Consider the following 20,301-nt stretch of genomic DNA (forward strand, 5'->3'; position numbering starts at 1 on the left):
CACACCTCAGGTCTGGTGCTGAGGCTTGTTTTGTGATTTGCACTACACAAGTGTTGGATAATTACAGGGTATTCAGGAAAGCATCATCACACGCCTGCCGTCGGTTGTGGTCTTCCCTGCAAATCCACTTTTGGCCGCTGTGTTTATGGCTCCCGTTGGACGGTGGGTTGGAGGCTGCATGCTGGGCTGAGCAGACTTTCGGCTTCACCCCATATGGACATTTTCTTTTAAAAAAAAAAAGTCGTCTTCACGGCATTTAAAAGAACACGGGGTGGCTACTGGTAGTTAAAAATGAGAGTCGGAGCAATTCAGGATGTCCTGAGCCACCTTCAGGCATCACGTCCTAAGCGAGAGCCACCCATGCGCTGGGCAAAAGGTATAATGAGCGGACAAGTGTATGATGGATCTTGCTCCACTGACAGCCTGATAGAAGGGGTTTGCATGATTTACATGCTGCCATCAACGTAAATAAGCCAATGAGTGTGTTTTAACTTTTGCAGGGAATTTAACACTGCAGGCTAAGAGCGACTCAACAAATACATGTTACCCCTAGTCAGGGGAGCAGCACCCCCTGACACTCTGGGTGCCTTTCCCGAGTTTTCCAATTAAAAGGGAAAAGGCAGTCTTGCTGCCAGTTGTTTGCTACCGACTCTAGCTAGCATCAACCAACCATTGCCTCATGGCACCATCCAGGTTCATTATGCAATTAACGCTGGTTTGCAATGCATTTTAGGCAATTTTCAAGTTAATTTTTAGTGCCTGAATGTCGTGCCATGTGGGGCACTGCTTTCAGGACTTTGTATATTGCCACAATATGGGTTTTGGTAATAGATTGGGAGAGAGCACAGATAAAGGTTGCTGATAAAAGGCACCTTTTTCAAACTCACACAGACTGAAAATAAAAAGCCTTGCTAAAGTTCTCTTGATTAAAACAACAACAAAAGGCCTTGATGAGACGTACTGAACAGAAACTGTGTCTAGAATTTTTATTGATTACTGATATATGCTGTTGTCTAAATGCAGTCTTAGTAGGATCAGAATACATCATGTGCTTCGTAAGGCAGCCATGGCATGCCTGGATTTGTGTAACCATGTTTCTGGAGCAAGCTGTCCTCGTTTTAACCTGATGTGACTGGGAACGTGGGTATGGCACTGGGCAAGAGGCTAACTGGCTGGGAGGCCAGCTGTGCCTGGATCAGGGTTTTGTTTTCAGCCTTCTTGCAAGCTAGCTTTGACTCCTCCTGCTTGTTCTTCTCGAGGTGCCATCCTGCTTGTAGCTCTGCTCAGTCATTGCAATGGCAGTGTCTTTGTATATGGTCAGATAAGTTTTGCTGAGAAATCAGGACTTGGGCTTATTCCTCTCCTCAGAGGATAAGGAAACCAGGAGCAGGTGAAAGCACTGTGACTAGGTAGGGCATCGAGCTAACTAGGAGAATGCGTTAGATATATTTTCTGGAGCACGTGGACACAAAGAAGTGGAGCCTGGCTGCAGCCAGCACAACTCTGCACGAAGACAAGATCACGCAGCCCAAGAGAGGAACTGGGCAGCGACCGCTGCAGCGTAACTTACCCCGGTGTAAAATGACTCCGGGCTCCTGGAGGAGTCCAAGGCACCGAGCAATTCACCCGTCAGGCTAACGCCAGCAGCTGCAGATCCTTCTACGTCACCGCAACGGGGTTTGCGCTGGTATAAATCATGCACGTTGCTACATTCAGAGACAGGAAAATAAGGAAGGAAGAGAAACAAAGGGCAGAAACAGAGATGGCCCTAAAAGGGAACTTACTTTCTTACAGAGCAATCCTGAAAGCAACAATAAGGTACTAAACAATAAAGCACGGCTAAGCGGTTCATTGCTACACAAGGTCACAGTCTACCTTCCCCCACAACCGCCCTCAGTGGGAGGCTCATTGTGGAGCGGCGGATGCAGAGCCGAATTGACAGCCGAACCTGGGGGATCTGGCCGTTTCCCCAGGATGGATCTGACATCCCTGGCTCTTAGGATGAAGACAAAGGATGAGGGAACAGAAATATTATGATTGCCATTCTACAGAGGAGAACAAATAGCAGCGGCGTTAAGGCTATCTGCACAACAGGACGGCTTTATCAGTACGGGAATAGCAGCGTGCTATCCCGCAAAGCACGTCTAGCGAGGACAGAGCTATTTCAGTAAAACTGGAATATTTTTTTTAGCAGAGTAACACCCTCCTGAATGCAGTGAGCAGCAATGCAGCTACAAGCAACGTTTTTGACAGTTTAACACTCACTAGCCCAGAAGCTCCTTCCCACTTGCACGGCTGTGTTAGCCGGGGACATCAGCCCTTCCCTCTCCTCACTGCCAGAGCTTGGTTCACCTGATTCAGACTTTCTGTGTGACCTGGGACTAAATATTTAGGGTACAGCTCTACCAGAGCTCGGCTGGAGTGGGAGAGGTGTGCTTTCCCACCAGTTACAGTCACAGACTCTTCCATTCCCACCCTACCGCGACAGCTGCAGCAACAAACGCAGCAAATGCAGAGGATTTTGGTTTTGCCCTCGCTGTTTGGTCCAGCTCTGGCTCTTCTCCCCGGAGCCCCAACTTTCAACATGCCAATGCTGCTGAGAAGCCTCCAGGCAGCTCGGTTTGCTTCCTTACCCCAACCAGCACGGCTCTGCAAGGAAAAGCTCCGGCAATATGTGGAGAAAAGGAAAAAAGGCCATCTGTCACTACCGCTCTCTCTGTTCGAGGAAATCATTCAAGCAGCATCAGCAGAGCTCTTTTGCTGCGTGACATGCATCTCCCACTGGGGGTTTAGCCAACAGGATTAGGTTGACCATCGCTTTTTAAGTAGAGACAAAGTTTCCCAGAAGTTGGGAATTGTCAGCCTGCGACAAATAAATGGCTGGCGTATCGCCTGCTTTAATACTAGTGGGAAAACAGGCCTTTAGAGCAGATGAAGAGAAGATGATGAATTAGATGAGAAGAGAGGAAACAGGCTGTAAGCAGCCCAATCCTCTCCTAAAGAAATCTCTGGCAAAATACAGACTCTTAAGATAATTAGATGGCCCTCCCTTTACTGCAACGTCTGAAGGTGTGTTCACACCACCTACTCGGGGAGCTTAATTTAGGAGTTATAACTACTACATTCAAATTAGTCATGAGTGATTCAGACTGCTCAGACTTGATTCCTCAGACAATGGAGAGATGGAGTTGTGACAGGCGTTAGGGTACGAGCAGTCTGAACATGGCCCCGGCTGCCTCGGTCTCCCGAAATGTGTTCTCCTGATGTCCCCCCGGAGCGGGAAGCACAATTTCCATCCTACATGCAGGAAAAGATGACTTTGTCTGGAGCACACTACCAACTTGCATGAAACAAGCAGCTTCAACCAGCTTATCTTGATTTTGCCAGAGTTTACTTTGGCCAAGAGCTGCACTTTTTCCACACAATATCCTCACCAAACTACGGCAGTCATTATTCAGTATAATACTTTTTCACTTATGAAAAGGTCACAAGCCATCTTATACTGAGTACAGATATTTTAAGGCAAAAGGGAATTTAGATTTCTCAACAATGGGGAATTTAACGTGTACTGCTTGCCAATATAATGAGTGCATCCAAGAAATATGACTCAAGTCTTCATGTTTCTTGAAGCTAGGAACTGTCTTGTCTGCTAAACGTGCCAGAGTTTTCCATGGATGTGACTTGGCTTCTATTTTTGCTCTCCCTGTATTATCATGAATTAGATTGCAGGCACAATGCAACCTAAATACATATACACAAAGATATAAATTTATTTTCTTGGCATGTTCTGGAATTAGGGAAAAGTGACCTTAGTTTTATCTATGCACTTCTCTTCACACTGAATTTCTGGCATTTTAGCAGATGACTCCCCACGAGAATGTTCTTTGAATCTCATTTAATCCCCAGCCCACCTCTCTTGACAGCAGCAAAGGAAATTCCAGTGCCTTAGTGACTATTCCTCTTCCCTGGAAGTGTCAGACATTCAGACTGTGTGGGGAGATAAAGAGCTCTTCTGCCGACTTATCCTGGCAGCCAGATGAGGTGGGCTTCCTTATGTCCAACACAGGGCTAGAAAATGGGCTAGGAGAAGCTAAAATGTCTGGATGGGGGGAAAAAAACAAAAGAAAAAAAAGGGCTCTCGTACAAGCCAGTTCAGGAAGGAATTGGTCCTACCAACTCTTTGTTCTTGCAAATATTCAACACACAAAAATTCAACATTCAAGCCACCAAGATTTGCCCCAACAGAGAGCTTACGTGAAGCATTCAAGAAAAGCAAAGGTCTGCCACTGTACATCTGAGAGCTCTCCCTAACCTTTGAGCTTTTGTCTAGAAATCCATAGCCAAGATGTCAATAACCTGAAAAGTATTTAATCGTGGAACTAGGCAAGGGAAGGAACAGTGAAGAGGCACTAAGATTTGTTCCAAATCTTCTGTCACAGGCTTCTTGCAAATACCTTAGCAGCATCGTTTTGGACATATTTATGCAACCAGGTCCCTCGCTACAGCACGAGATAGTAGTTAACCCCATTTCCAAAAGCAACATTGGCTCTTACACAGCAGGTACCTTGCGGGGCTGGATCCTTGGGCCTTAAAGCCTGGATTCAGAGAGCCACGTAAGAATCTATGCTTTGCTGATTCGCGTGTGGACCTTTGTGAAACCTCATCTCAGCCACGAGCTTGATCGGTTGTCAGCATACAAAGCAACGTCAACACAAACTGATAAAAAAGATGAGCGAGTACTACAAAAATAATCTAAACTCACTCAAAGTTCAGAAATTCACATCAGTTACTAGGACCCTGTTTCTTCTACTGTTTCTGCACACAGCTGTACGCCTGCAGAAAGGAAAAACATCGCGCGTGCTCATAGAAGTCGGTATTCTCATGAACATTTGCGCCTGAATAGCACGTCCTGCCATCTCTGAACGCTCTTTGTAGGCCTGGGAGTAGAACTGCTCTCAATGGGATTTAAGGGACCCAACGCACATCACAAAGTTTCTCTTTGCAGAGCATCTATGTGACCGTATCCTGGCATGACTTTTTTGTGGAAGAGTACCTTTTCAGGCAATTCTTGACAGCTATTTCTAGCTTTATGGTACCTAATTAGGCTTTTAAGTTCCTTGGAATAATACTACCTGACTTCTTCTATCCCCGAAGCACCATAAACAGTTCCAGTGTTATAACAACTCGACTGATCTATATGCAATCTGCATCATGTGCCCTGTCAGTTCTATTGATTTGAGGATGCACAAATAAAGTCTGGTTCAGACTTCATAACTTGCTGCCACAGTATAATCTCAAAAGGACCCAAAAAACATAACAGGATTAGTCAATACAAAGTTTTGCACTCGAAGAGATAGGGTGTCCAAATTGTAACGTTCAAAGATTAAGAAAACATTTGGGTACAAACAATTAGTGGAAATACCTCAACCATTTCACTGGGAAGCATGATTCATTCTTATTAAAACAAATTTGCTACTAGCAAATATATTGCTAAATCGTAACTGAAAATTACTTTCTAGTGCAACTTTCAGAAGCAGGTGTTGCATCTCATTTCTCTGGGCAAAGTTGGGACTGGGAACATATCTGGGAAAACGCCTGGGAAAACATGCTGAAATGACATGCCGAGGCACAGGTTACTTAACATTCTACTTCTGTGGCCCATCTTCTTACCTGTGCAATGGAGTTAACTGTATCCTTGCTTCTCTTATGAACTATCACTACAAAACTTATGTTCAGATGAAAACTGTGCTCTCTTTCCATTTTGATAAATAGATGGTAATAATCTTTTATTCACACACACCCCTTATTTTATAGAGTTTCCCTGTGCCACCAGTTACAGAACAAGAAGTTTTCTGATTTTTACACAACAGGCGTAGTTACATTGTGCAGCATTACAAATGCATCTTACTCTAAGATGGGAAACGACCAACTTTGAGCTATAAAAGCAGGCTCTTTTCATATTTTTGGTGAATTTAGCAGCTATTTTGAGTATTTTATATTTACCAAAATGTTTTCCATTTCAAACACCAACTTCGAAGAAGACAGCCTTCTCTGTGTTTTAAAGCAAGTTTACATTAAGCTCAAGGTAGCAACTTTTACTGGTAAAGATTCTTAAACACAGCAGACTTCAAAAAAAGTTGTTTGCTGGATGCAGTTAGATAAAGTGATAAGAATTTCTTTAAATACTTCCTCCTTTCCCCGCAAACATGAGAAATATAATTCCACAAGAAGCACTTCCATCTCGGTAGTCTTTCATGGCAAAGAACCACTGTTGAAGGCATTGTTGAAAGATATCAAAAGGCACTTGAAGGCACGTCTAGCTCCTCTTCAACTTTGGGGGCAGTGAACCTATTTTGCCAATGTAAGCCCTTAGGTGAGGCAGGAACCTTCCTCTTGGTGCCAGAAGGCACCAGCTTCCATCCTTCCCCTTCTCCAGAGGTTTTGGTTACCTTGATAGTGCGAGGTAGACACTGCCCGCTTCCCTGCTGCATATGGGCTCTGAGGCTCTTCAAGCTGCTAAGCCTCAGAGAAGATCCTGTCCATCTCCCTCTCCTCTTCTCTGATGTGGTGCAGCCTGCTCACTTCCTCCTGTAACTCCTCCATTTGGCAGCACACCTTCTCCAGGACAGCACACCTCCTGAAGGAGAGGGGGCCATTTCTCCTGGCCTCAGAGAGAGGTCCCAGGAACTCCCTGCAACCTGGGACTTGGAGGGCCACGTCGGCCATCTGAGGCTCAGTCTGGGTGGAAGCTGTATTGGGTCTGCGTGGCAAGGTTTTGGTACCAGGGGAGCTACAGGGGCGGCTTCTGTGAGAAGCTCCCAGAAGCTTCCCCCATGTCCGACAGAGCCAATGCCAGCCGGCCCCGAGACGGACCCGCTGCTGGCCGAGGCTGAGCCCATCCGCGATGGTGGTAGTGCCTCTGGGATAAGGTATTTAAGAAGGGGGAAAAAAAAACAAACCCAAAACTGCAGAACAACAACAGTAGCTGGAGAGAGGAGTGAGAACATGTAAGAGAAACAACCCTGCAGACACCCCGGTCGGTGCGGAAGGAGGGGAGGAGATGCTCCAGGTGCCGGAGCAGAGATTCCCCTGCAGCCCGTGGGGAAGACCACGGTGAGGCAGGCTGTCCCCCTGCAGTCCATGGAGGTCCACGGTGGAGCAGATCTCCACCTGCAGCCCACGGAGAACCCCACGCCAGAGCAGGGGGATGCCCGAAGGAGGCTGTGACCCCGTGGGAGGGACCCCACGGCAGAGCAGGGGACGAGTGAGGAGTCCTCCCCCTGAGGAGGAAGGAGCGGCAGAGACAACGTGTGATGACCTGACCCCGATCCCCATTCCCTGTCCCCCTGCACCGCTGGCAGGGAGGAGGTGGAGAATTCGGGAGTAAAATTAAACCCAGGAAGGAGGTGGAGGAGGGGGGGAGGTGTTTTTAAGATTTGTTTTTTTTCTCATTGTCCTACTCTGATTTGATTTGCAATAAATTAAACTAATTTCCCCAAGTCGAGTCTGTTTTGCCCATGACAGTAATTGGTGAGCGATCTCTCCCTGTCCTTATCTCGACCCACGAGCCTTCCATTCTATTTTCTCTCCCCTGTCCAGCTGAGGAGGGCAGTGACAGAGTGGCTTTGGTGGGCACCAGTGTCCAGCCAGGGTCAACTCACCGCAGAAGCCTCTGCCCTAGCAGGGACAGCTGCTCCCATGTCTACTGGGGAAACTGCTCAAAACATCTGCTGGGGAAACTGAAACGAAACATACAAATGTTTTGTTTAACTTAGATTACAGATCTGCCCACAGCAAAGCAGAGCAGATTTCAAGGGGAGATGATAAAACTGCACTCTAATCTCCCCAGCTTTACACCAGAATGCTGACAAGGGCATCATTCCTTTCAGGTTGAAAAGTTCTACCCAACGCTGTCATGTGATAGCCAGGCTAAAGGGAAGGAAAACATGGGCCACTCAGAATGAAAAGACAGATGCAGAAAATCATAAGGTGAAAGGCTTTGAGAAAGCTGTTTGTATTTGAAAATTTCAGAATCAGGTAATTTCTAAAAATATTTAAATAAAATCATTAATTTATGCAAATGCATTAACCCAGGAAGAGCCAAAACCAAAAAACAGACATCCAGTATGAAGATTTTCTTTACAATAAAAATTTTTCTAGGAAGTATATTAAATATGACAATAGGGGAAAAAAAGCATTTCACAATTTATATTCAAGGGCATCACATTTTAGAACAATGTCTTAGCCATTAATCATTTATAAATGATTCACAAAGAAATTAAATACGCTATTCCATAAAAGAATAATCTAATTTACAGTTTAGATGTAAGGCTTCACCATAACATCTCACACCCTTCACCTGGCTTGATCTGTACTTACTCTCCTACCAGAGTAACACAGCATGGTGGTCCTCAAAAACACAGGCAGCGTTCAGGTTTACTTTTTAAGGTTCAACAAAAAAGCATTACTAGAAATTGTCCTATTATTTGTCACAATAAAAGCAAATGAAAAGCTAGAAGAATTAGATAAAGTTATATTTGCCAGTCTAAGACTAAGGGAATGGATTAAATTATACCTTGCAAAAAAAAAAAAAAAAAAAAAAAGGTATCTAGCTGCTAGTTATGCCATCGTGTTATTAGTCATTGTGCACAACTGGGACACCGCAACTCCAAATGACAGACTAGAAACACAGTGCTTCCTTTAAACAAAGTACATAACTTCTGTGTGAAAAAAGTTGGGGAACAAAATCATCAGAACTATCCATTTCCATAGCTATCATATGCATAAGAACTATTTGCTTTACAGGGCTCCAGTTTATTCAAAATACTGAATGTAATACTGATGACAATAAAGTCCCTTAGTCTCCTTATGCATCAAGTACAAATCAGAGAAAAACCCTGTCCCAAAACATTCATTTTCAACCACAAAACATTGCCAGGAATCTCGTATTTGCAACACAGTTACCTGGCATTGCAGTTAACATATTAACTCTGCAGACAACAGCCACAAGTACTTACTAAAAATACAGATATGTTTCCTAAAAGTAAAGTGAAGCTTTCTTTAAGATGACAAAGCTTTTGTAACAGTGCAGGGTGCAAATTTTCGGTATGAAGACATTCAGAAGATTTGCTGCTCAAAGAGGATCTTTTCAAACCCTGGTGGAGGTGTATGATAAAATTCACTGAACTGACAATCCAGAATGGCACTGTCATCAACTGCAGAAGAGAACCAAACAGACGGAATTAGAGAAGGAACGCTTACGGTTTGATCCTCTGTTACACCATCTTACTAGATTATATACTATGCTCAAACCATGAAGAATATTCTCCAATACATCCACTACATATATACAACACAATTAAAAGAAATCTCTTCAACAAATTTGCCAAAGCCCTACACACGTACCCGAGGAGAGCAAATCATCTCTTTTTTCTGCTGTTTGCTTTAGTTGGTAATGGTCCCTGGTGAAGTCAATGAGAATGCTACCTCCAATTTCACTGGGAGTGTTAGCAGGGCCTCAGGCAGTTCCCTCCAAATTTTCTACTCTATTTCTCCAGAAATCTACAGATTAAGGACACTACCAGATACATATTGCAGGGCTGTCACCTCCTCAGCTGTGTATTTTTCTGTCCACTTCCTAATTCTGCTGGAGTGTCAGCTGTCCACAATGATTTTTCTGGAGGTTTACAAGGTTTCAGATGCCTGCAATGGTTGGTGTCAGACCATCTGTTTTAGCACATGATCCAAAGAGAGCTTCTCTGACTGCTTCTTGAATTTGGAAATTAATGTTTTTTTACAATACCTCTCCCAGTTTTGGACCCTTTGTTACTACCTTCAATGTAGAATATAAAAAAGAAACTGCTGAGGATTTTCAGAGCAAAGCTTTCATGTATTGCATTAGCAAACTGAAATACCCAACCAGTCAGAAAAATAAGATCTCTTTCAAAGACAAATTCTTCCAAGACGAACCTGGTACACTAGCAACACTAGATCAAACCCAAAAAGCTTCAACTCCATATTTTGGTTTGGAGTTTAGATATCTCAGAGCCAAGGTAGGAATTTTTCCCTCTTAGGCTCAGTTAAAACTCCTATTAGTATATTTGTACAGTTCTGTAGTACTTATGCAGTGTTTGCATCTCACTTCCACAAAAGTACCTGAGGTACAGCTGCTGTAGGGAACAACCTTTAAGTCCATTTCTCTGTTTTACATTTTCAAGCCTGACACTGTGTTTGCCTGCTCTATCCTGTTTCTCTTAAAAAGATTTTAAAAGATATCTATAGTTCTAGTCTGAATTATGGATAGGGTAAATGCTTAAGAAACTCTCTTCTCTATGGTCAAATCCTTTCACATGACTAGAAGTTCACATTAAATTAAGGACATGTATAGTTAAAGTTTATACCAAGTAAAACCACACAAAAGCAATCTTCAGACTTCATTTGTTACAGCTATATGTAGGAGACATGATAATTACGATGAAATTATGCCCACTTGTGGAAGATAATAAGAGCCTGGCAATAAAAGGTCACTGCACTCCCCAGGCACGGACCTTCTTTAGTCAGAGAAAAAGTTGATTTACAGTAGGCTAACATGCCACCAAATGTTTTCTGAAGGCAACCTGCATTCTTCACGCTTTGTAACACCATTTCCAAAATATAGGGAAGATGCAACAATCAACTATCACACCGCAACTCCTCTCCTGCTGCTCATGAAGATTTTTGAACAAGGAGATCCCGCAGTGCTGCAGGGCACCTAATGTCTGCCATAGCATATTAGCAGCGCCATCATGTGGCTTAAGAACTCATCACAAAAATGACCATATAAAACAATTTCCACTCTTAATAGCTTGGAAAGATGTTTGTCAGCTACATTTACAGACTTCAAAGGCTCTACGACACATCTAGAGTATTTTCTTCCTGTTCATACAATTCAATATTACCAGTGTATCAAGATATAAATGGGAACATGCCAACAGTTTATTAGGAACCAACCATGAAATGAAAAAATTATCCACGTCACATAGCTAATGGTATCTCAAGAGCAAAGTCATTTTCAAAGAGGCTACTACTTCGATGAAGCTCACACAGGAATAAAGATAAACTGGAGATGGCTGTAGGTGTAATATGGGGAATCTGATGAGCAGTTATCATTTGCTGTAAGTGACAAGCCAACCCAGAGTATAGCGCTGATTCTGCACTGAGCTAGGGGAAGTGCTGCCTTTCAGATGAGATGTTAAAACAGAATTCTGACTACTTGGGAACTATAAAACCACCGCCAAGTTCTGGAAGAGTAAACTGTTAACACATGTCTTGGCCAAACTCCAGCTTTCATAATTCATAAATTCTTTCTTAAGCTGCCTATGCAGGGATTAACTGGATACGGTATTTGTTTCTTGTTCAAGACCGCTGGGTTGTATTGATGGTTGCTGGTGAAACAGCTACCACAATTCGCTCACCAATTGATGAGTTTCAAAACTGAGCATCAATTTGGTATAGCAGCAAAGAGCTGTACCATTATACAGCAAGCAGCTGTACTAGTAATACATTAAAGTTATTACTTCCATAAGAAAATACAAACAGCAATTCAGTATCTATTCATATTTAACACTGAATGCATTTATGAAGTATGTGAAATTAACAGGCATAAATACTAAGCTTCAGAGATAAATCAGATCAGCCCACAAGACTACATTAGTTCAAATTTGTTGTTTTTCTTTTTTTCATCTGCTTCACAGTTGTTTTTACCTGGCGATTTTTAGACCGAGTGCAGTAACTCCCCAGCTTGTTGGATGTGGACACTGTCAGTAGCCAGTAAGTCATACTTTTTTTCCTAGCTCTTAAGCAGCATTAAAAATGAGGTGAAAATACACTTTCATATTTTCCTAAGTTTATATTTCCATGCAATTTATTGTTGTAGTTGCCAAAAATAAGTGATTGATGTGTGTTCCATTTAAGTGAGAAGAAGCATGCATAGCTCACAAGACAGACTTGGTACAAAAATATTGTCCATACTGTGAAACAGTTTGAAAACCTCTGACTTACCATAGACCACTGGATAGACAGTCCCTCGGATTCCTGAAGCTGGACAATGCATGTTCTTCCCATTTAAATATACATTTAATTCTACATGGTCGTATGTAATGCCCTACAAAGTACAGAAAATTAATAAAAATCAACAAGTTTATACACATATGATTGCTACTTAATTTAGCTTTCTCAGCCACAGGCAAATTTTAACACCATTATGCAAACTACAGCATCCTAGAAAACCTCACTTGAAATATTCCTGCAAAGGACGAGAAGTTAATAAATGACCATTAACATTTGTTTTTTCAAATACTCAGGATTCCTTAATGCTCATTCAATTTGGATGCACCACTGTACTGCACACTGCATCTTACTAAGTTTACAAAACAAATTTCCAAATTATTCTTCACGATGTTAAAGAAACACAAAATTTTCAATGATTGTGAACATTAAGCAGTTTGCAGTCTTCTTGTTTATATCTCCTCATAGAAATAACTTTAATAAAAGAGTGATGCTATGAATTAAGTTTATCTGTCCATACTTCCATATGGAAACCTCTCTCAGCTCATTTACTCTGCCAGCAGCAACAGACCGTGGTTTCATACACAACGCTATAAATATGCTGACCACAGAGCAGAAAGCAAACACTAACAAGGTAATAAATTACTTATTTGTTAGCTAAATGATTTTTCTCCATTTTGGTATGGCTGAGTGTGACAATTTGCATTGTCATTCAGTACTTCAGAAATCTATTTTCGTGACAGAAGAAAATAAATTGAAATTTATGAGAACTGGGGAGTTAGCAGTAACACATCAGCCACTTTTTTGTGTTTAGCTGAAGCTGTTCAGACTACATAGGTTGACGAAACCCTGAAACAGTGTGCAACCCTCCAAAAAAACAATTTCAGAACGGGATGAGAAGAATAATATAGTATCTGAGAGTAAAGGATGGAGGCATTAACCTTAGCGGTTTGGGGCTTCTAAAGATGAAATTTCTAATCATTGGTATATAGAGGCAAGGTTACCCAGCAAGAAAAAGTAGTGGTGATAAATGGTCTAAATTTCATTGCACTGCTCCCATGTATTTTTGAAAATAAATCTCTAACAAGATATTGAGAAAATGACAGCAATAAAACACAACCCTTTGTTCAAAGTCACTTAAAGATGTTTTGAGAAACCTGTAATAGTAAGGGACAAAAAAAAAAAAGTCTTAAAAGATTCTCCATTTGCTCTCATCCTTAATCATTTTCCCAGTTGGCATTACGCCCTCCCCACTTATTATCTCTCCCTCCCTACAAAAGTTTGGCTAAAAATACAATTAATTTAACACCCAGGACCTGTCTCTGCTCAGCTTTGTCTTTCTAATCATTAACCAATTAGCTACAGGATCCTGAGTTCAGCTGGGCATGGTACACAGCTATGTAATGCATTTCAGCACATTATTTGTTCAGGAAGGTCCCATCTCAAACAAGAGGATCCTTGTGATGGGAGTTATCCGTCAGGTAGATACTGCAACCAGACTGCAGCAGAGCATTAGAGGCTCCTTTTCAAACACTAGCAAATCCTGTCCCTCATTCAGAAACACATCAATGCTGAGAATAAAGTCCACTGATACCCAGGCTGCTGATCCGTTCAAACACAACGGGAGTTTGTATCAGCACTTTCCAAACTGGGAGATGCAAGCTGAAAAATTTGACTGAAACAGTCAGTCTGACCATAGCGCTGTACATAAGAGGGATCTGGGAACACCTGAGGAATTAAAGAAGCCTTAAGAAACTCACCACCACATCGCCCTCCTGAGGAAGGTTGTTTGCCGGTAGTCTGTTTTTCTCCTCATTGTTATAGTAGAGAGCTCCATCATTTCTCATCACCAGGCTATGAACATCTCGACCAAGTGGAATTTGATTCAAGTTTGCTTTCTGGGTTGCAACTCCAATACCCCAAATCCCTAAAATGTGACATTAACGTGGTAAGAAAAAAAGAATCATTATTTTGAAAACTATCCGACTGAAGCAGGACAGCATGAAGAATGTGTTTTTAACTAGTGCTATGGCGGTACTACCAGCAAATATCTCTTAGAAATACCAGGACTACTGTGGGTTAGCCCTGGTAGGCAGCTAAGCACCAACCAGCCACTCAATCACTTGCCCCACAGGCCCCAGTGAGATGGAGGAAGAGGACAGAAAGAGTAAAACCAAGAAAACTTGTGGGTAAAGATAAAAATTGTTTAATAAGCAAAGGGGAAGTGGAAGAAAGAAAGAAAACAAAACAAAACAAAGTGATGCAATGGCAATCGCTCACCACCTCCCACGGGTAGACCGCTGCCCAGCCAATTCCCAAGCAAAAGATGTCTAACATCCCTCAATCCCCTCCTCTCCCTTTTGCTGCCGAGTGTCACATTATGTGGCATGGAATATCTCTTTGGTTAGTTCAGGTCATACGCCTGCTTGCTTCCCCTCCCAACCTCTTGTGCACCCCCGATCTTATTCACTGGAGGGGTAGAGTGAGAAACAGAGAAGGCCTTGATGCCGTGCCAACACTGCTCAGCAACAGCTAAAACATTAGTGTGTTATCAGTATTGTTGTGGTCACAAATCTAAAACACAGCCTCAGGGGAGCTGCTATGAAGACAATTAACTCCATCCTGGCCAGACCCAGTACAAACAGTCACAAGAGACTGAAGATAAACAGCATTTATCCTGAAAAAGAAGGATCCAGAGAACTGTAACCACTTAGCTTAACTTTTATTCCCAGAAAAATATTGAAAACAAACTCTGAGACTGTAAGAGGATGTAAAAAATAAATCCAACTAGCATGGATTTGTGAACAACACAATTTCCTTTTTCAGTGGGTTAGACGAGTCTTAGGGAAAAAGAAGAGACTGTAAATACGATAGAGCTTGATTTGGTAATGTTTTTGAAACAGCATTGAGATAGTCAAATTATGAAAACATGGTCTAGACAGTTACAGCAATATGAATGCACAACTGGTTAGAAAACTGTCCAGGACTACTCATCAGTAGCACCCTGTCAAATCCAAAAAGATGACTTGTGGGATTTGAGGTTTTGCATTGCATGCACAAGGTCAGATACTGTTCCGTATTTCACATCAATGACTTGGATAACGTGACAATGTGCTTATTAAATGTGCTGCCAATACCAACCTGACAGGACTGCAAGCTCTTCAGAGGCCCCTCAAGTTTTAAATGATCCTGACAAATTGGTTAAAAGGTCTGAAATAAGGAAAATGCATTTGCTTTTTCTGAGTTACGAAGAACAGCAGGTAAGTAGGAATAGTAAGCGGCACAAATACAATAGTGGCTTGGCAACCAGTTCATAGAATATAATTTGGGTGTTACCACAGACTACACGCAGAGCATGAGCCTGTGCCCTATTGTGAAAAACTTCTGGACGTATGGCATGTACAAACCAGACATACTGTATGTACAGCAGATGAAGGACGTCTACTGCTGCTGCAGCTGGAGCAGAGCATCCATTTTAAGCATCATACCTCAAGACAAATTAGGTCAATTAGAGAGATTCTAGAAGAAACAAAACCAATTAAAAGTGTAAAACCATCACCTCTAAGGAGACAATGAAAAAAACCCAACCTGGTACTCTTTAATCTACAGAAGACTAAAATGAGGCAAAAATATACGAAAATCAGTTTCAAAAGACAGAACTGCTGAACAATGTATTCTAATACTTACATGTCCAGCATGAAAAGGACAAGAGTGTGAACAAGATTCAGATTCAGAAAACCTTCCAATAGTCAGGGTGACCCCATAGATGACCCCTAATAGATTGTGCAGGGACACTTCTAGGAATCAAAAGTTTTAAGTGATCTATAATTCTCCTGCCTTGGGGCACAGGAACAGATTGAGACACAGCTCAGAGGGACCAGGAAAGTTTATTATTTCCTGTGTTTCTTAAGTATAAGAACATGGATACCGTATCTGTGTGAATAATGACCATATATGAACAACAGCTGCAGAGGATTCTTCCCCCAGCAGAAAGGATACTAAAATTGCCAAGTTAAGACTGATCTGGGGTTTACATGTACTTTAAAACCAAACAACTGGTTTGACTGCAAGGTGTTTTGGACAGATTTGTGTTCATGCTGCCTGCACTCCAATCCAACTGAACGCAAACAACCCTTACCCAAAAAGCGCTGGGTTCAAGCTCCAGCTGGTATCGTAAGGCCTGTCTCTGGACTAACACTTCCCTTCTTCCCTCCCCCTACACACTTAGGGAAAGAACAGCTTCATTTTCACAGTGTCTGTTGTTTTTAAAAATACAGGCTGATTTTTAATGTTAGAATACGGGCAAGCCTGGAGCGCACTCTGTACTAGTGAAGCTGACCATATTAGTAAAAGCATACTGCTTCCAAATTTCATTCACTTTCCGCTGCCTTGCATTAGATCTGTGCAAACCAAATAAAGAAACAGCGTGCTGAAAGGCTCCTCTTGACAAGGTGGTGTCAGAATAAGTGCTGCACGTTTGATTTGAAGAGCAAAGTGTAGCACAAGGAGTGTTACCCTTGCTTGGGCAAACATAGTGCGTGTTAAAAGCAAATTAAAGTAGACAAATAGCTACAAATATTGCTGGATAAATGGCACTATTTAAAAAATAAAAATACTTCATAGCTACAGTGTTTTATGTGGTCATAAGCATTTATTTACAAAAAACATTTCTAAAATATGCTAACTGAAAAACATGCATACAACAGCACACAAAACAATATGGTGTTTTAGTATTTCCACTCCTTTAGTAATATACTTACCATTCTTTTTAGTATTTCAGAGCCACAATAAAAAAAAAAAGGAAAAAAAAGAAATTTCCTTTTACACAACTTATAAAACTCTCCAATATTCACAACTTCAAGGATGCAATTAGAAAGACGCACGTGCTCGGTATTTGAGATGTGACCACCAGCGGGCAATCTGACATACCTTCCAAGTTTAAAGTTGTACATTTTTGCTGACTAACCTGTGGACTGGATTTTAAACTCAAAATAGCTCTTGTTCTGATGCAAAGGTGCATTGGCTAAGCAGCCTCCTGTGCCACATATTCTTCTGCCATTTTTAACAATGACAACATCTGTTCCTGCAAGAAGAAAAAAACCCGCAAAACTTCAAAACATTTTTAGATGTCTGGAAGCAGCCGTTAAAAGCCCTGAACATTCAGAACAGTTTTTTTTCTTTCTGCCCCAAGTAAGAGCTTCATTAGTCTTGAGAACTATGATGACGGGCCACGCTTTGAAGTGAGAAAAGGAAAGCCATTTACAGGCTAGTTCACCTTTCAACTAGGGTTTATTTACTTAAAATCTATATGCTGCTCTAATTTCACCTCTTGTGTTTTATAACACCATGTCAATTACAAACTTTGCTCAGCCACATCAGAAGCGTAACTTACAATTTAGTCAAAAAGGGTTCACTATGAGACCAAAGCCCTGTACCCTGTTTCTATACAGTGGAGAAAAAAATTCTGCGAAGAGAAGGGAAGGCACATTGGGTAGAAATGTTTGATGGAATTGCAAAGTGTTTAATTATTCCCTGAAAAAATCCTTTTATTAGAAACACACCCACCAATACAGAGAGAAAAACTCCTCTGCTACCTTTTCCTTCTCCAGCGGAGACTTCATCTTTAGGCACTGTTGTCATGGTCAAGAACACGGGAGACAGGCAAAGTCCACTGACACAACGGAATAAAACCAGGCTAATAATTGCGCTTGAGCACTGGACCCTGCATCGGCCACACTGCTTTCCTCCTAGTTCTTTCCCCGGCTCTGCTGCAGCTGCCCCAGATCACTTCTCTCCTCAGTAAAGCCCCGGCATGGTTTTGTGGATAGCTCATCCTAAGGATGACGCTCAACGAGCAGGATGGACGAGATGCCGTATCGCTTGGATCCTTCTGTGTCTTCACTGCCGTAACTCACCCCCTCAGCTCTGAACCACCATCCCTTGCCTAAGCTGACCAAGATCTTCAGCCCCCCTCAGACGGCGGCACACACCCACCTACTCATTCTGCTGATGAGCTTCGGCTGAGATTTCCCCCCCCCCCCGAAAACTGCCAAATCCTTCTAAAGAAGTAGCCAAAAAAGCCCCTTTCCCACCGCCCTTCCCCCAGAGGATAAAGTGTAAAGGCAGGCGCGCATTCCCCCTCGGTCCGTTACGGTCACACCGCACTAAAACCAGCCGACAACCCCCACCGGCTCCACGTTCAAGCTTCCCGCCGACAGACAGACAACCCCGGCCACCCGTCCCCCTCACGGGTGGACGGTGGACACCCCCCGCCGAGCCCCGGGCCTGCGGCCTTCCCGCCGGGAAGACACCCGCGCCGCCCACCCCCCGGCCCTTCACGAAGCCTGCCCCCCCCCCCCCCGCCCCTTACCCATACGCTGCGTGTCGAGATGCACCGCCGGCATCTCCTTCAACGGGATATGGCCGGCGCCGCCATCCCTGCACCAGGAGAAGCAGCAGAAGACGGAGGCGGCCATGACTGGCGGGACCCCGCCGCGCCGCGCAGACGCAAGGAGGGGCCAGAGAGGCGAGCAGGGATGGAGGGGGGGGGGGCAGCGCCCCCTGGCGGGCGGGAGGTAGCCGCCGCCCCGTCGCGACATGGCGGGAAGCGGCGGGACATGGCGGGCGGCGGGCTGAGGGGCGCAGCTGGGCCCGGGGTTCTTGTGAAATCGAGGACGGTGTAATAAAACAGAAACAAGCCCTACCCATTTAAAACCCCGTCTTTCCTCGGGAAGGGAAAATTTAAAGTAAAACGAGCGCAGCCGGAAACCTGCTCCTTCCCCTCCGCAGCTGAGGAGCTGCGTCTGAAGGCGGCGCTGGCTTGAGGCGGCAGCGCGCAGCCACCCAAAGGGCAATTTATACATATATACACACACATATAAAGGACAATTTTTATATATATACCTCCTACATATATATGTATGTATATATATAAGGGGACACTGATCATGATGAGCAGATGGTAGGTACCGTGTTGACAAACTTCAGGGTGCTGGGCCATGTGGGAAGGGACTCCTTTGTGGAAATTTACCGGTCATTTATTCCTGGCTCCAAGTAATAAGAACCCCATTTATCTCTTCTCCCCCCCCCCCCCCCTTCTTTTTTTAATTCTTTCTTGGAAAAGCCAAAGGGACAGGAGCCCGCAAAGCGAAAGTTTCGCTCCCGCCCAGGGTCTCTCCGCCTGCCGCCATGGCATTTGCTCCCTGTGGGTCGCTCTTTCTCCTCATCTTCTGTCCAGCTAGTGAGTCTTAACTCTGAACTTTTTGAGTCCTGCTTGCTTCTAGAGTACTTTCTCACCTGTTCAAAAGCTTTTGTAGAGTGTTTCTCCTGATTTACTAAGGGCCAGCTGAACTCAACTGTAAAGACCGCTACAGTGAAAAGCCTGCGTGCTATCATTGCACTTACCATCTTTTTGCAAAGCACACTTTGGGACCAGCTTTGTGTCCCTTTCATAGAGGCAGAATGCCACGTAATTTAAAAAGCTGTAGCTTGACTTGTGGCCTTCGGGTTACGCAAGTGTTTCTTCAGCGAAAGCCCTAGAGCTGTCCCTACAGCACGCAGCATCCAGAACAGGGGCCACAAACTGGGCTCCAACATATATAGTAAATAGTGATAACATTGCTATAGAAGCCCACCTGTACCCACTTCACATTCTTATTTACCTACAGAAAAATATCCAGTAAATACTGTGCCATGAACCACTGATCTAGAATGTTTTGCAGACAGCAGATAATTTAAATACTTCTATTTAAAGGCTTATTTGTCTCCAAACCAATTCGGGATGAAATTGTTGTTTCTCATGATTTTCAGCTGGTGTCTTATTTTGTGGCATTTGACCTAGAAAGCTCCCTTTACATTTTATTACAGTATATAATATGATGGAACTAACATAACCCATGTGGTACAACGTTATCTGTCCTGGGAGGGTAGGGGACTAAGCGGATATTCAAAACCCCTTGTTAAAAGAAATTTTCATAGCAAGAATTATCTTATTGGTCTGGATGGGCTGTATCAGTCACGCTTACCCCTTTACTTGAAACATGAGGTGAAACGCTGTCTCTCTCAAAATTGTGCCTAAAACCAATCTGATTTTAAGAACAGTTTTTAAATATGCTTCCTTTCTTTTATTTGACTTACTGTTACAGCCCATAAACATTTGGGGTCAAGAGCTCACTTCCTTAAAATATGCCAAATGGGATTACTCTTGAACATCTAAAAAGTAAATATTAGGTGGAAACTGATGTTTATTTATTTCGT

The 20,301-nt window shown here is 43.1% G+C and overlaps 1 protein-coding gene across 1 annotated transcript; it reads right to left on the bottom strand.

Annotated features, from left to right (window-relative positions):
* Positions 1–7,985: 7,985 nt before the first annotated feature.
* SPRYD7 (SPRY domain containing 7) lies at positions 7,986–18,566 on the bottom strand. Its single transcript, XM_030036629.2, has 5 exons — positions 18,416–18,566; positions 17,012–17,128; positions 13,806–13,972; positions 12,040–12,142; positions 7,986–9,215 (listed from the first exon to the last, which is right to left on the bottom strand). The coding sequence occupies exons 1-5, from the start codon at positions 18,519–18,521 to the stop codon at positions 9,118–9,120; spliced, it is 591 nt and encodes a 196-aa protein (XP_029892489.1). The 5' UTR covers positions 18,522–18,566; the 3' UTR covers positions 7,986–9,117.
* Positions 18,567–20,301: the final 1,735 nt, after the last annotated feature.

The sequence above is a fragment of the Aquila chrysaetos genome, chromosome 14, assembly GCF_900496995.4.
Source record: "Aquila chrysaetos chrysaetos chromosome 14, bAquChr1.4, whole genome shotgun sequence".
NCBI classification, from domain to species: Eukaryota; Metazoa; Chordata; class Aves; order Accipitriformes; family Accipitridae; genus Aquila; species Aquila chrysaetos.

Coding starts and splice junctions, on each gene's coding strand:
- SPRYD7 (XM_030036629.2), bottom strand. CDS start 18,521: ATGGCCGCCTCCGTCTTCTGCTGCTTCTCCTGGTGCAGGGATGGCGGC. Junction 17,129..18,415: donor TCTCGACACGCAGCGTATGG/GTAAGGGGCGGG, acceptor TTCTTCTTGCAG/GAACAGATGTTGTCATTGTT. Junction 13,973..17,011: donor GTTTAAAATCCAGTCCACAG/GTTAGTCAGCAA, acceptor GTCACATTTTAG/GGATTTGGGGTATTGGAGTT.